General features: G+C 40.6%; 1 protein-coding gene across 1 annotated transcript in view; it reads right to left on the bottom strand.

Annotated features, from left to right (window-relative positions):
- The window catches only part of PTN (pleiotrophin), a 77,663-nt gene that overhangs the window by 21,626 nt on the left and 39,107 nt on the right, over nt 1-16,930 (bottom strand). The window contains exons 2-4 of the mRNA XM_059815985.1: nt 3,114-3,223; nt 1,418-1,591; nt 216-377 (exon numbers count right to left, since the gene is read on the bottom strand). Of these exons, the coding sequence (XP_059671968.1) occupies nt 216-377; nt 1,418-1,591; nt 3,114-3,222 (445 nt within the window). The 5' untranslated portion in view covers nt 3,223. The remainder of the gene's footprint in view (nt 1-215; nt 378-1,417; nt 1,592-3,113; nt 3,224-16,930) is intronic.

Here is a 16,930-nt window from a genome sequence, read left to right as displayed (position 1 = left end):
AATCTGCAGCTCACCTCTTGTGTGTGAGACTGCCTCGACTACACAACTCAGGAATATTGTCTGCCTGACTGCTGGGAGGTAGCAGCATGCAGAACTGAGGAAAGGCCATGAAATACAGTCTCCTATACTACTGAGTTCCCACTGAAGCATGCAGGACATCGCAAATCCAGTGATTTAAATGAACTAGTGTGCAGCTTTCAGCCAATGGAATTTACCTTGAGGTTTGGGTTTGGTAAGCTTCCCACAGGGCTTTGAGATTGTGACAGTCTTCTGGCAGTCAGCATTATGAAGGGCTCTCTTCAGGTTCCCGGTTCGAGTCTTCAGGGCAGTATTCAAGTCACATTCTCCCCAGGCCTGGAACTGGTATTTGCACTCCGCTGCAACAAGTAAATAAATAGCAATTTTTAAAACAGAATGACTGAGTATGAAAACAAAAATGTTATCAGTCTAATAGGATATCACAGCCAGTCAGTGCTTGTAGACAAAAGGATCATGCAACTGAAGAAAGGAATCCCAAGAAAAATTTACAGGTGATTGGCAGTGATAATTGCAGTCGACCCCCCAGATGCTTTAAAATGGGATCCTCTTGCTTTTGCATGGATAATGTATTACTGTCATATAAAGGAAAATACATTCAACTGTGAAGATACACAATAAATAAAAAAGGAAATAAAAAACAGCAGTGGGAAATCTCATTCACATTCTATATGGCTGTTCCTCCATTTGCGTGATGCCAAAGGTTACCAAATAAGGATTGAATAGTTTCAAGAATGTATTTGCAACTATGAACTTGTCAAGTCTGTAACTGCTGCACTGATTGCCTCGGTAAGGTCACAATGATGTCAAAGCCATACAAGGTGTTTACTAGAAAAAAAAAAACCAAGTTTGCAGGAGTAATCCAATCTGAGTCCTAGACAGACATGTTGTCCAGGACAGATCTGACATATCTTTCTGAACTGTTACAGATGATCCTTCTGAACTGAATAATATAGATGAAATACACTGGTCTTCATTCACTTCTTTCAATGCACACACTGGTAGCCACCCATGCTCCATGCTGCAAATCACACATCGCAAGGTCACGTAAAGCCTGTGGCAACCATCGCAGAGATTCACAGCTGTGAGAGAACACGCGACACTTACATTGCTGCCTTATACAGGGTTGTACGCCACAGAAGACCAGATTTAAACACACTGTTGGAAAACTGAGTTTACAATAAGTAGGTTATATGGACTCTCTGCAGAGAAGCTGCTTTGCTGTGAAGAAGCTGACTTCTGATGCTTTATGTGTTCCAGCCGCAATGAACTTGAAATATAGAAGTAGCCCCTTCACCAAGGGGTTAAGCAGAAAATACAGGCTTCCTGCTCCACACTTAAGTAAAAACCAAAGCAAATCCCTTGAGAGATTGATGCTTACCTCCAAATTGTTTCTTCCAGTTGCAGGGAATCTTACACTTCTGAGTCTTGGTGGTTTGTTTACACTCGGCTCCAGTGCGAGTGCCCTCGCGTGTCCCCAGGCCACAGTCACCACTGGTGGGCACACAGACGCTCCACTGCCATTCCCCACAGTCAGACTTCTTCGCCTTTTTCTCTGGATGAAGACAAGGAACCAAACCCAAGCAAGAGAAGCGGTCAGTACCCCGAGCCCATGGAGATGCTCCCTAAACATCACTAAACAGTCGCAGCACCTGAAAGAGTGAATAAGGAAGACATTCATAGAACAATTGCTTCATAAGCAAAAGGTCTGGCATCCTCTTCACAGTTCTGCAGAGACAGGTCAGCCTCTTTGTCTCCAAAGCAGGGTGGATCATTCAAATTCAGTCCCACTATATGTCTACTAGTCCGCGTAGATATTCTCAAGTGGATTCTCATCTTCAGAATGGGGAATCATCTAGAAACCCTCAGGGATCACTGACCAAAACACGCAGGAGGGCTCACTCAGAAAGGACACTCCTCTGTCCCCAGTAGCTGATGGCATGCAAATATTTTCAGTTCCAACTGAAACACTACACACTTTACAGATTTGAAATGTATGTGTTGATGTTGTGTATCAGAGGATTTGAGCACCTCCAGGGAACAACTGTGGGATACAAACTTTTCATCTGGTATACTATGTCACATTTTATGTCAGAATATGACCAAAACTCCAAAGGCGAAGAAAAAACTACATTGAGAACTGTACTTGAAATGCTGTTAATATAGGTGGGTTTGTTGCTCAGGGACAAAAGTAAGGATCATGATTTCATTTAAATCCTTAAACTCAAGTCTGATGAGAAAAGGCAGCAATGTTATCAAACCCAAGGGTTCACAAAAATAATTAGTTAGGCCCCCAAAACATCACAAGTAACTTTAAATAACCTTATATAAAATTATTTTCCTTCTAGCTCTTGTATAGTTACATTCACATTTTCTCATATTTCCATACAGCCACAATGGTTAGAAACAGCTTTTTTTTTTTTTAATGGGAACACTAATTCTGACAGACTCACAGGCCATATTAACTGGTGTGTAAGTAGCCTGTAAATATTAAGACCTTAAGGAAAACACCAAAAGCTGTGTTCCTTAAAAAATGTCAAAACTGGGTTTGATAGATGTGAATTTTCCACCCCAGGCCTGTCTATCCTATAATGAGGTCTGAGTTGATCACTGACAGAAAGCAATTACCACTGGATGTCTGGCTGTCTATCTGCAGCAGCAAGTTAGTTCAATACTTTGTCGGAGGATTTCCACATCACACAGCATTGGCGTAGCATTGACGTAGCATCGTCTTATACAACACTGAACATGATAACTGCTCTTTCATCACTCCTGTTTGGGTCTCCCTAAGTCAAGCACGAACCTATTCCCAGAGCAAATTTTAAGCTGCCCTGAAATACCCACTCTGTGATAAACCGAGGATTCCAGTCTCTGGGGCTGCCAAGCTGCCAGCTTTCATGGAAACTACTTTCTGTTTTCCTGTTTAACACAGAACATGTCACAGCCACAAATCCCTACCCTGTATGTCAAAAGGTTAAAGAATGACCTGAATTTCATAACAAAACCAGAAGCATTTGACATTCTCCCACACATGCAACATATCTCGGGGATTAACTCTGAATTACACTGGACCTTACCTGGTTTCTCTTTTTTGCCAGCCTCGGTGGTACTCACAGCTGCCAGAATGAAAACAACTGCCAGGAGGGCAGCTGCGAACATGCGACGTTGCTGTTGTTGCTGCTGCATTCTGGGGATCGAGAAGAGAGAGGAAAAAACGGTTGGTTAGGCTGTAAAAAGTGGGACCCCATCTAAAGTTTTGCTACAGCATTTTTGGGAAGCTCTGCTTCAGGGCCACAAGATACCAGCAGATCAAATGTAATTAGCCCCTGGCAGGATGGGCAATTATCTTCATTCCAGAGACAATACAAAGCTTTTTAACACTTATTTTCCAGCCTGTGTACCCAATCCCTTATCTACATCACTGATGTTATGGATGAGTTTTGCCATAGGAAGTTCAGTAATTATTGTTCATCTTCTAGAAAACTCTCAGAGAATCAAGGCTCCTGATGGGCCTGGAACTTCTCTCTTCTTTACTGACCTCTGGCTGTGATTTCTTGTGGAAAAAGTAAACATAACATATACTTTGTGTTTCAGCTTACCCGTTCATATGAAGCAGGGAATGCTACACTGTCCACCTTGCAAGGTTCAAGTTCTTATTAGGCTTACTTGACATCTGAAAAGAGCTTCTTTCATGAAAACTTATATAGGTAATACATAATGTATTATCTTAATTGTCATTGGCATGTTACTACCTACCTTTTCCTTCCCCTGCAATTAGTGTCTCCTCCTAATATCAATTAAGCTAATTGCCTGAAATGCAAAATAGGCACAGAGATAGGACTTGCAGACACAGCTAGAAGCTATACATAGCATGCTAACGAACCCAAAATCTGGATTTGGGAAGCAAATATTCAAATATGCAAAGGTATTAAAAACATTTGCTTGGTGGTGAACCATCAGGTATTACCCAATCACCAAAAGTCATATTTCCCTTTCACTTTGCTATAATTTGCATTGTCTCATTTTGGCATTGTTGATCTGAAATAAGGGCCGTAACAAATACATGTGTTAAAAGCAAGCAACCTCCCCATTTCCCAGACATATGTCTCTAGTAGACAGCTGGGTACCAAGATGGTGAACTGGAGATCGCTCAGATGGAAGGTCTCCCCAGCTTGCTTTCTTTTTTTCCAACTAGGGATCATGACATTCATGCTACACCAGTCCTCCGAGGAGGTGTCAACAGTGCTAGCCACTAAGCTGGCCTTAAAAACCCAAATAAACTGATGTTACAGAGAGTTTAGAGGCAACCTGAGCTCACTTTGCTGAGCACAGCAACCTTAGGGAAGAAATAATTCTCAGCATGAACAAAGAACAAAATGTATCTGAAATTTAATTTGGCACTCCTCAGCATTCCCTGCTGGCAACCTCTTGTTCAAAAGCAACAGAATTGTAATTGACATGGAAAACAGGAGAGGAATCCCAAACACACAGACTTTTAAGTATCCATCTTTAATATCATGCTAGAAGCCAGATGAGAAAATTTAACAGTTTTGTTTAAATAAAGTTTATGTGAAGATTGCAAGAGACTTGGCATTCAAATGTCTGAAAGAGCTGTCATTAGCACCAGTTTGGTTTACTTCAAAAGAAAGTACCATTTCCCGTAATGAAGAAAGGACCATCAGCATTTCCAGTGAACTCAAGCAGCCTGGAGCTAGAGCGTATGAGTCCTGCACAACCTTAGGTTTGTTTCTCTTTCTTCTGCTACATGTTTCCACTTAGAGCCTCTCATGTTTTACGGAAAATGAAATAAATAAATAAATAAGCAATTAAAAAAAAAAAATACGCAACCTGCCTTTTTATTCACCTTACCTCAAACGGTTCTCCATAACCACAATTGCCACACTGTTAAGACACCAAACTTCTCCCCTCAGCCCCATTCCCTTCGAGAAACTTCACCACCAGTAGCTCTGCACCTCACCTGACATCCCATTTTCACAAAATTTATCTTCTCACCTCCTCGATTCTAAACAACTCACCAGACTCCCTTGTTGAAGGAACGTTAAGTGCTCATGTGGAAACATACAGAAAGAGGCAAATACTCCCACAATGTCAAAAAAACGTCCCAGCGCGCTGTCTGGGGATGTCACCAGCTGAAGCAAGGCAGCACCAGTGGGTTTGTTGCACAGGATGTTGCCACACACAAGAGACGCTCACTCTGGGCTTGGGGCTCCCTCCTGCATCCCTGCTGCCCACCCCAGGGACCTGGGATGCGGTCACATGCACCCCCACAGGCTGAGTGCAGTGACGGGAAGCTGTGGATAACTGTCTCTAGGGAAGCTGCCTTACATTAAGTTGACAGAGACTCAAATTCAAATCTGATCAACATTATTTTCAGCAAAACAGGTAGGGAAAATAGTTGGGTTTTGGAGTCTGAAATGTTCCAGAAGCCCTATAAACAAAACCACATGGAACCTTAATATAGCATGTTTCCCTAAGACTCCAAGTCTCTCTACAGCCAAAATACTTGCCAAGTTGTCTAAGGCAAACACTAAACCTATATCCCTCTGGCAGAGAGAGCCAGGCTGCTTCCTGAAGTGCCTTTGCTATTAATTATCAACAAGTGAAAAGCCATGTTGTACAGAAGGAGACCTTGCCTCTCACCACACCAGCACCTTGAATTTGATGTAACTGGTGCGATTACAGAAAATTACATAATTGTTTTGCACATGATGGATCAGGAAGGGCAGGTGTTCCCACAAAATTACAAACATCACCTACAGCCTGTATACAGTACCCATTAAATGTTAGATATTTTTTCAGAAGGCCAAAAAATCCCACCTATCAGTAATGATTTGAGTTCAATCTTCAGTTTTCCTTGCAAATATTTCAGCTGGCCATTAAGAAGATGGATGAGGAGAAAAACTTGTCAAACTGGACTTGTTTTTGAAAACAATATATTCCACTGAAAAAAAAACCTTTGTGTGTTTGGTTGGGTTTTTTTTCAAAATTTGAAGGTGACAATTTTTCCTTTTCATTAGATTCTGTGATAACACTTTCAGTTCAACCTTTGGTTTAACGAACTGCCAAAAACGTTAATAGCAATGAAAGAACAAGTGTTTTCACGACATGCAAAATGGAACCCTCCTTGACTTTTTTTTTTTTATAATGAGCCTTCTATCTACACTAATGGTAACAAGTATATCGTGTCATGAAGGGGAAGTGTTTCTAAAATCATGTACAACAGCCACTAAACAGAGCAAGGAGGCAGCAGCACTTAAACAAACGGCAGTAGCATTTACAACCAACAGGAAGAGACAAAAATAAAAGAAAAGGAAAGAAAAGAAACAGTTGAGGTGGGGGAGCTCCAGGAAACTTCAGAAGAAAGAAAAGGTAAAGAGAGAGAAAGAGTTTAGAACAGTTTAAATGGTAAGGTGGAACAAGATCAGAAAAAGAGAGTGAGTAACCATGAAAAGAGCACCAAAACAGGAATGAGAGAAGAGAGAAGTAGTTGATGATGGTTAAACACTAAAACAGAGAGTGTTAGGAAAACATGAAGTGTGTAAGGAGGTGAGAAGTGAAGCCCCGCTGAGATGCACTGTAGCAAGTGGCTTCTCCCAACAAAAATGAGGCGCAGGAATTACTTCAGTCTTACAGTTGACTTCACAGTCAATTTCTGCTTGGAAGTAAAAAAATGAAAGGAAAATTAAAAAATGGGAGGCGATCAGAAAATTAATGAGTTCATCAACCATGGGTTCAATTGCATGTTGAGCACCAGCAAGACAGTCAGGAAGAAGTCGCAGTTTAAAGGACCTTCTGAGTGGAGCTTGAGCCTCCCACTCCAAATCCCACACTACTCCTGACCTGATTTTACAATCACACTCATCTCTCCTGAACCTGATTCATTAAATCATTCATTTCCTGTGATGAGTACAGTCCACACGACTAAGTGTACCAACTCGTTTAGGAAATACCTATCCTACCAACTGCAGCACACAAATCCCAGCTTTACCAGAGACCCAAACCAGCATCCATAGCATAGCACATGCAGACACTTCCATTTGGGTCCAGAAGCACTACAGATGCTTTAATGCGATGCCAGGCTTTGTCTAACAGCCCAAGAGAAAAATTTTACTCCTTCCAACCCAAGACCGTGCAAATGCAGCTTGCTCCCTTCATAGCCAAGTCAGCAGCCCAAGGTGGCCCAGGTGTTTTCATGCTGTGCTCCGTAGACCTTTGGATCTCTTTTAGTGCAAGTCAAGCTTGCTGGAGCAACTCTGTCAGCACAATTAACTCATACACAGGTTCTCCATTTCTCACACCTGAACAAGTATTTCCTGAACACAAGCATCCAACAAACCAATTTCAGATGAAGCTCCATCAGTGAGCAAGTGTTTATTTTTCATAGCCTTACTGAAACTAGCATATGCAGAACATCCTAGGATCCCATATGCCTTTTGCAGGTGGCTTTTTTTGCTGTTAATAACTACTACTCACAAGCCCTTCCCTTCATCTGTTCTTTCCAAAGCAACTGGCAAGGTCCCAGATTATAGAAGCAAGTATTTTATTATTAGTCCATATGAGTGTAATCTCCCACTCTGAACTATCAGGTTTTCTCACATGATTTAACCCATCCATATCCTCCAGCTCTTCCAGCATAATATACCAAACATCAGATGTGTTGATAATGCTGTTACCCTGCAACCCGGCATGCATTGCAATACCATATGTATTGCCATCGCTAATGACAGGCCACAGGCTTTGTAGTGAGTTTGCAAGGCCTCAGGATTGAGGCTTGTCGAGGCTTGATCTGTTTGAGCTTTCCTTGGCCTGTCCACAGCTTTGTCACGTTTGGTTTAGCTGCAACAGCAATTCTTCTAATTGACCAGCTAGCTATGGCTAATTTGATTTACTTTTCTTTGTCATTGTATGGAGCCACCCAGGTTTTACAACTCTGTTATTATAATGTATTATAGAGAAATATAGGACTTGTATCTTAGCAAAGACCTTGAAAAGTGGAGACACAGGATGCAGTGTAGAGCAGTACAGGTATGGGAGATACGAGATGGGGCACAGGCTTGACAATGGAGACCCCTGAGCTATAAACAACTCACCCATGGTCACATAAAGAAATGCGGACCTGGAGCTGGACAAAACTGGATAAAGGAGTAAGAAAAAGAACACAGAAATAGTTTCCAACACACCTAAAAGGTGCCATATATAGTAAGTTTGGACATAACAGGAGCTGCAGACCAATGAATAAAGAAAAAGGTATAAAAGCATGTTAGCAAACAATACAGAACCAAACCCAGGTTGATCCTAAAGTGAGGAAGAAACCATCAACATGAACGTCATACTCCTCCTGACAAAGGACTCAAAATGCTGACAAGTCACCATAACCATCCCTGCCACCAACACTATAACAAAACTAGCAATCTTAGGGCTGAGAGGAGCTGGAGAAGGGTCAGCATAACATTAGGAAAAGCAGTTGAATTAAGTGTATGAGTAACAGTGTTAATTGTGGTGGTGGTGTTATTGTTATTATTATTATTATTATAACATCTGCAGAGACATATTCCTTCTCTGTAATAATTACATCTACACTAATAATAATTCTTGGATTAGACTGTTAGCATTTCAATTACACTCACAATAAATTTGTTACTTTATATAAATATATATAAAAGGTATGGTTCCTCTTCGCCCATAAACAATATTTTGAGCATAACTATGACTCCCAGCTTCGTCTTTTAGTACACTATCATTTTCATTCCATGATCATGAACAAATAAAATGCATGCCAAAATCAGACTTAAATTCCTACAGCCCATTTTTTCTCTTCACCACACTGCTCATTTTGAGTCCTCATTAAACTCCTTACCCGTATTAGAACTACCTTTTGCATTAATGCCTCTTTTTTTCCTGCTTGAATGAATAATTTCTCATCAAGTCCCACAACAAATACTTTAATAAATTACAGATTGATTAGTCCCAGATTGGTCACGTCTACAAAATCAGTTTTTAAGTGCGGTAGTTTGGGAGATCTATCTCCTTTCAGTAAACACGTGCTGTGTTTAATGAAACTTAACATTTACCTCCACTTTTTGAATTATTTTCTTATTCAAAATGTGTTCTATTTTGCAGTCCATCGAGGGCACATGAACAGGTCTGCAGTTACCTGTATCTGGTTTTTCCCCCTTCTTAAATATAAATATTAGATTTGCTATGCCTCAGTTGTACAACAGCAGGAAGTATTTGATGTATGTTTTAATAGTCTAAATGAATCTGAAATGTCAAGTGCCATTTTTGCAGTACTCCGAGATGGAAACACACAGTTTTCTCTGTGAAAGAGAAGTTAAGAGCGTTCGGCTCTTAGGAATTTGACCTCTGTAACAGCTGCAGAAACTTCTGCTTTTCCAGGTCTCTTTCTCATTCACCACCTGGTGCATGCCCCTGTGTCCTACCTGATCTCCCATATTGAAAACCAAAGCAAATGCTCATACACTTTTGGAGCCAGACCTTTGTGAACTGTAATCTTCCAAATGTAAAATGTTCCTCCTCCCCTTGCACACATACACATTTCCTTTGTTGTTTTTATTTGCAGGACTAGGGAAAAAAACCAAAAATCTAGATTCGCTTTTCATTTCCCTTGCAAGATTTAAGTCTGCTGAGACTCACCAAAACCCAAGTTATCTGCCACTTCTGGACTTCCAAGACACTACTTTCTTGGATGATCAGTACCATTTTCTTAAATTCCTGTAAAAACCTGACAGCACTTAGTGGGTTGCTTCCCAGCTGGGTTTCGAAATCCTCTCTACATGCTTTTTTCCCCCTCTTTTCTTGAGGAAACAAACGTCAAGTTTTTTTTTTCTTTGATACAAAGAGATCTGAAATAATCCTTCATTTAAAATCTTGCATTGGTCCAACAAACATCACCAGTTTACTTGATTTCTTAAAAATCAACTTTTAAAATTGAAAACTTTAATTAGATTTATGTTCACAATCCCATTTAATATAAACTGAATCAGCTTGTTAACACTTGATACAAGTGGTTATTTTTAAGGATGAGTTGTAAGCGCATACTGAATTAAACTCTAAAATAGCATCAACTTTTTATAGTCCTATGGTAGGTAGTGAAGAAATCACATCCACAAATAATTAGCCCCTATTATTATTAGCACCATTTACCTTTTAATCTAAATTTGGAAAGCTAAACCCTTGTATGAGAGATCTCCTTATTATATTTTTCTCACGCATAACACTACAAGGACTTCTAACTAAATTCATATCCAACTTTGGGTTGACACAAAAACAGTAGATATTTTTGCATACTCCTCCAAAATAGTTTTGAGTTATACAAATCCTATCTTATGCATACCAGTAGTTCTTATTTGTATCATTAATTTCCATTACAGCTATAACACTTTTACTCCGGTTTCTATCTTTTCTGAACCTTTTCCAGACCTTCAAGTCCTGTCTACCAGTCATGATTGGCATTTCAGAGTGTGTGTGGGCTAACCCAATAATATCCATTTCAGGTACTACACCTCTTTCCAGCTTCTCCAGTTCATTGCCCAGGCCACGTGCACCTCATATTTCTCTCTGATCTCACCCAAATGTCTTCGAGGTACCAGCTTTTCATTAAGTGTCTTTCCACCCTGACTACTGCAGTTTTCAAGAGCAGTAATTTATTTCTTTGTCTTGGCTATCCTGCCACTGTAATGTTGCTCTTTATCTAATGCTAAATCTTTATTCACCTTATTTTTCCTTCCTGAGTACTAAAAGTAAACATGGAAATAACATACATTTCTCTGTACGCTTCCTTACAGGTAAAGAACCCCAAAGTCTCCTCATAACACAAAGCCTCGCTGATCTTCATCATTTAGTTGCACCTTCATGGACCAAAGAAATGCTGTGTTCATTTCAAACAGAACTGCTACTATAGCCTAGTGGTCTAAGCCTAAAAGTGAGCCAAGGTTCAAGGAAAGAAAGAACCTTTCATTATAACAACTGATTGCTCTACCAAACGATACTATCTCTGGCTGAAAAAACCATGCCTTCTTCTCATTTCTAACCATGATTATAGTTCAAAATTATTTTATTAAAGAAAACCTACTAAAACACCAAGTTTCCTTCTTCAGTCAGGTTCAGTAATGCAATGATATTTTACCCTCATTTGGGGGTGGTCAGTGTACCAAAGGAAAAAAAAAAAAAGTCATTAATTCAGAGACCTGCAGCTACTGCAATCCTGCCCAAAGCAAGACCTGTGCGCTCACATCCCTTACTCCTTTTACTTCCCTGGCTGGGATCGGTATTCTTCTGTGATATAGTCATGAAGTTTTGGGAGCTGCATCAGCAACACCGAGCAGTGGACACCAGTGGCCTGACTCTGTGTGCTAACAAGTTAGTTCAAAGCGGTGTAGGAAACCCCAAACCCTACTGAAAAAAGCTCCCCGCATTTCAGCCGCAGGAGGACGCTGGGCCCCGTTCCAACATGCACGACACCGTGCAGCTGGCAGGTTGCTCTGTCTGGCAAAATGATATGAGAATCAGGGAGTTTCAACTAACAGGCACTTCTCAGCTTTTCTTTTTTCTATTGCCTCATTTGCTTCCATGTGTTGGGGGGAGAGAAGGGCCACCCCACAGGGAGGCAGCTCCAGCAATGCTCTCACCTCCATGCAGGAGAGGGGAAGCTGGCAACCAGCAGCTGGTAGGGAAGAGGCAATTGCTTCCAAGGTGAGCTGGTACTGGAAGGAGTTGGGTAAGCAGCAATCTATTCAGCAGTATAGTGGCAAATTTAAAAAAGAATAAAATTGAGTATAACTACTTGTTCGTTGCTGTAGATCAGCTGGGGAGAAGTGAGAAAATTCTAGAAGGCTGAAATGATATTTGGCAAACTTTTTTTTTTTTTTTACATCAGCGTTTATGCTCAGCTACAGCACAGGGTACTCATAACAGCAAGCCAGAATCAGTTAGCTAAAAAGGAAAAAAAAAAAAAATCACAGCATGATCCTTCTGATAAGCCCAAGTCAAACACTTCACTTCAAAAATTGCAGTGTGCAGCTCAGGGAGTACATTTTTCAATATGTAATCAACTTCATGTTCTCTTTTCAACGTGGACATCGTAAGCGCTAGAAAAATGAGCATTGAGGCTAGCGAGTTATGCCAATAACTTAAAAATAAGCAGTGAACCAAGAGTTGCATGGCTGAAGAAAATTATTAAAATGTAAACAACAAAAAGTCAAAACCAATGATCGATTAACATGCCCCATCTAGCTTTGTTAAGTAAATAAGCTAAAGTAATTAGTTAAGTTGTGGATAACAGTTCCCCTAGCCTTTGATATTTGCATAGTTGATTGCATGTTTGTCTCTCACATCAGGCTAAGGCAAACACACATGCTGTGGGTATTTTATATTTCTAGCTCTCCAGACATAAATTAGTAGTTCAAGTTGATAACAGATACCCCTGGGTACATGAATCCTGCCTTTTAGTGCTGAGCATAATTTAGACTGACTCGAGACTCAAGAAAAGAGCTGGTCCAAACAAATACACACAGAACATTTCTTCCATTTTTCCAAAATGTTTTGCCAAAATTAAAACGTTTTATGAGAGAACATCAATTTCAACAAAGATGGCAAGTTTTTGAAAGCATTTTTATGAATTAAAAGAATTTTCTTTTTCTTCATTTTCACCAATATTAAACTGTATTCCCTTCCACGAAAAATGTAATTTTACACAAGCTATACAAAGGATCCTACTGTTTCTCATAGGCAGAATCTCCGGATACTCCTGCAACATAACATCAGACTTAGAAATCTGAACCTCCATTTGGACTTCTTGTTAGCCAGCTCTATCTCTCAGGGAGCACCAAGAGCTGTGCAATTCCTTCACTGCAATTTTTGCCAACCCAGGACACTATAAGCCTTTATCTGATCACAGAAGAAGGAATCAATTATAAAAGGCGTCATTTTTTTTGTGAAAGTTTAGCATTCACACAGTAGTGTTGTGAACAAAAAACCATAATAGTAACAAATAGTTTCTTCCTGAGAGGAGAAGTGCAGTTAGTAAGTGGAAACACAGAGCTCAACAAACACGACAGCCAGTACGGATGATTAAAAGGCCAGGGAACTAAAAATCTAATAGGGATGGCCAAAACCCTCCAAAGGGGATTAAAAATTTTATGCTTCTCTCCTTCCAGATCTCCAACATGAGATTTTACAAAAGTGATTTTATTTTCAGAAAGCCTACGGAACACACCTAATATTTTTAAAACATCATAATTGCAAGAAAACCTCACCCCATTCAGTATCATAAGTTGATGTTAAGAAATTAACCCTGTCAATAAAAGGGTGAAAAAAGCCACTGTTCTTTCAAGAGAAGCATTACATTTATCAAATGTAAAAGGGGCAGATGCTATTTTCTGTGTTGGTCCCCAGCCAGTGTATAGCGATCATTTTCTTAGCCCAGGCCTTCAAAATTTCTCTTAGAAACTACATTGTTGAAATGAATATCACTGTTGAAATCAGTTTTCTCTCCTTCTTCCCCAAGCTCTTACTTCACTCTCATCCACAATGCACACATTTTCTTCCTCTCTTTCGCTCGTGGTGGGTCTGAGCGAGTCAGGGCTCTCGAGCCCTAACTAATACTGACTTCTGCAACTGCCTCTTCTATTAACCTTCCCCTCCCACTACTCTAGCTGAGATGCTGAAGAAAACAAAACAAAAAACCCAAACCAAGGCTGATATTTCAGTTCATTCTGCTGTATTTCCGGATCCTAACTGAAAAAGACATTTTAAGCCACTTCTGTTACTGTGGGCTTTTTCTCTCCCTGCTCTTCCTGCAATGATCACAGCTGCTGCGTCACTGTCTATGAAGTCACACCGGGGTGCTTTACACTTTCATTTCTCCAAGACTAAAGATGAGATAAAACAGTCCTGGATTTGACCAGCCAACAACCCGCCAGGAAGACCACAGGAGACTCACCTCCATTCTCTCCAATTACTTTCCTTTCAGTGAGAGCAAGGCTAAGCTGCTGACTCAACTCTCCTGCACATCGTCTGCATCAGTGTGTCTTTCTTGGAGAATCCACGTGTTGTGGTCATGAGTTTCCCCAGCCACAACTGCTGGTTAATCCTCTCTCTCTCTATTCTCTTTTGACTTCCATCTTCACTGCTCCCCTAATGTGCATAAGATACCATTATTTGATAATGGCAGAGGGACAAAGCATGCCTATCCAGAGGAAAACAAGTTCTTATTACAGTTAATTCTTTTTGCCTCCTTTCCCACCCCAAAGTGGATAGTGTCTTTGCTCTACCTAACGTTCTTCTGGTTGCCAGAGATTATTAAGGCACAAAAGTATTTTTTCATGGTTTTGCAATGCCTCTGGCAAGTGTCCAGATTCCTACTACTTGGGTACCATAACACTACAGGACCAGAAAAGGGCAAATGAACACTGTAATACAGAGTCTTCCGGTATAAGGAGTACAGCTGACATCTGTTTGGCTAGCTAACGTGTTTTCATCTACCAGAGATGAATTTGGATAGCTTCTGAAAATGTCAGAGTAAGGAGTGGCATATTCCCATCCACTTGCTAAACAGAGGGCAAAGAATCTCTCATTGTCCCTGTCTGGCCAAGAGAAAGTTTTCTTTACTATTGTAAATTCATTTATTGAAACAGAATAAATTTATGAAGCCTCATTTTCTTGACTGCAGAAGTTGTAACACTGTCCCATGGGTACCACAGTCAGAAAAAACTGGAACAATCAATGAATACAACTATTTTTGTAACTAGGTCCACAGCCAAAGATTATTATTACTACTACGAGGAAAAAAACTGTGTGCAGATATACACTGATCTCACCACAGCCCCAGTGGTCATACTATTATTGTGAATGCATCTTGAGAGCTGTTTAAGCTGTGATGTGATTTTCATAATGAACAGCTGTACCATACAAGCCAGGCAGATGCCTCCACTGTATTCTTGTTTTCTTTTTCTTCCTCTGCCCCAAAAAGGACATTTTCAGCTCAATGGCAATAGGCAAATCACAGCATCTGTCACTGTTCTCACTTCTCCATCTATGAAATAGGGATAATAGCACTTGCCGCCTTCAAAAAAATACTGAGAACCCCATAACAAAAATTATTATGTGAAGGGGGAATAATTTTATTATCCAGGATCAGCTGCAGCTTGCTTTACATTCCTAGATCTCGTGCCTCCATGGTTCCTGGATTTGAGCAGTGTGGCCAGACTCCCCCAAGCAGAGGAGAGCAGCAGCAACACCGTGCAGCTCCCAATGGCTCAGCATGTTGCTGAGGGAAAGCTGCAAGACACAGCAGAACCCCTTTATCTTTGATAACTACCTTTCCTTGAAAGTAATCAAATTTTGTCAAATACTTAAGTTTTGATTTGCCCGAGCTGACTGTCAGGTTGGAGACTTTTCTTTTCCCCTCCAATCAGGCTCTGGGAAATACTCTATACTCCTAAATAAAATAGCCCATTTTATTTCCTTTACTCGTTATGACTTCCTGTCTCCTTTGCTGTCTTTCTGTTCAGATGGCACTCCAAAATATGCAGTGCAGTCAGAAACCTATTTACGCTGAAAGCACATGGCCTCTCATCTATGCCTTCTCTAATCTTTTCAAGGGACTGCATTTATTTTTTTTTTCCCAAAGAAATTATCTGCTTGCTTCAAGTGACAAATCTCAGGGTATTGGGACATCTATGCAAAAATGAATGAGGAAAAAATTAATTCAACCAAAACAAGTGTGACATGCAAATGAAACTTGTGTTTTGGCCACGTTGTAGCAGAGGGCTATAATGTGTTTTTAAATCATTCTCCTCCAAAAGCAGTTAGTAAGCAGAGGGCAGCACTTGTGTAGCATGTTATCTCCTCTTTGCCAGTCGAAAGCAAATGGCATCTCTGAGACACGTATGCCCTCCTGTATGATACCAGTCAGCAAAGAAAGAGAAGAGCCCAGACCTCATCTTCTGCAATTGATATTCACAGAATCATAGAATCGTTTAGGTTGGAAAAAACCTTTAAGATCATCAAGTCCAACTGTAAACCTAACACTGCTAAGTCCACCACTAAACCATGTCCCTAAGCCTCATCCATGTGTCTTTTAAAAACCTCCAGGGATGGTGACTCAACCACCTCCCTGGGCAGCCTGTTCCAGTGTCTGACAACCCTTCCAGTGAAGAAGTTTTTCTTAATATCCAATCTAAGCCTTCCCTGGTGCAACTTGAGGCCATTTCCTCTTGTCCTATCACTTGTTACTTGGGAAAAGAGACCAACACCCACTTCGCTACTACCTCCTTTCAGGTACCTCACAGCCCTTCCTACTTAGCTAGGGCTTTAAGAACTGCCTTTCTAATTCCAGCGCAATTTAACAACCACTCAAGACGGACCCTACCTTGAATTCACAAAAGGACATTCACCGAGGCATTTAATGGTAGCAAAAAATGAGTTGGGATGCAGTGTCACTCCCTTTTCAGGTACGGGAGCCTGGACAATGTTCACCACAGCCATATTAGCGCTAGTAATGAGCAACACCTTTCGATGGCTGCAGTGAAGCACTGTCAGGCACTGATGGTGAACAGCTGCATTCTGTGACAGCGTCTCAAAGTGGTGCATCCATCCACAGGAGAATGTCCTAGAAACAAGCAAGCCAGGGGAAGAAAGGAAAGTGCAATCGCCTTCGCTTGGCAGAACAGAAACTGAGGTTTAGAGACATAAATCATCTTGCTTGTAATTACCCAAAAAAGTATATGACAGAGAGAGAACTTCCTTCAGAAAATTTTAGTCCTGCACCTTAACAAGAAAAACAGAAAAATCCTACTTTCAAATATGGCCAGGAAGACAGAGTTGCCCTTGCTCCAATTACTTACCTTATCTG

This window comes from Gavia stellata, chromosome 4 (genome assembly GCF_030936135.1).
Source record: "Gavia stellata isolate bGavSte3 chromosome 4, bGavSte3.hap2, whole genome shotgun sequence".
Taxonomy (NCBI): Eukaryota; Metazoa; Chordata; class Aves; order Gaviiformes; family Gaviidae; genus Gavia; species Gavia stellata.
This window is presented reverse-complemented; position numbering and strand designations above follow the sequence as displayed.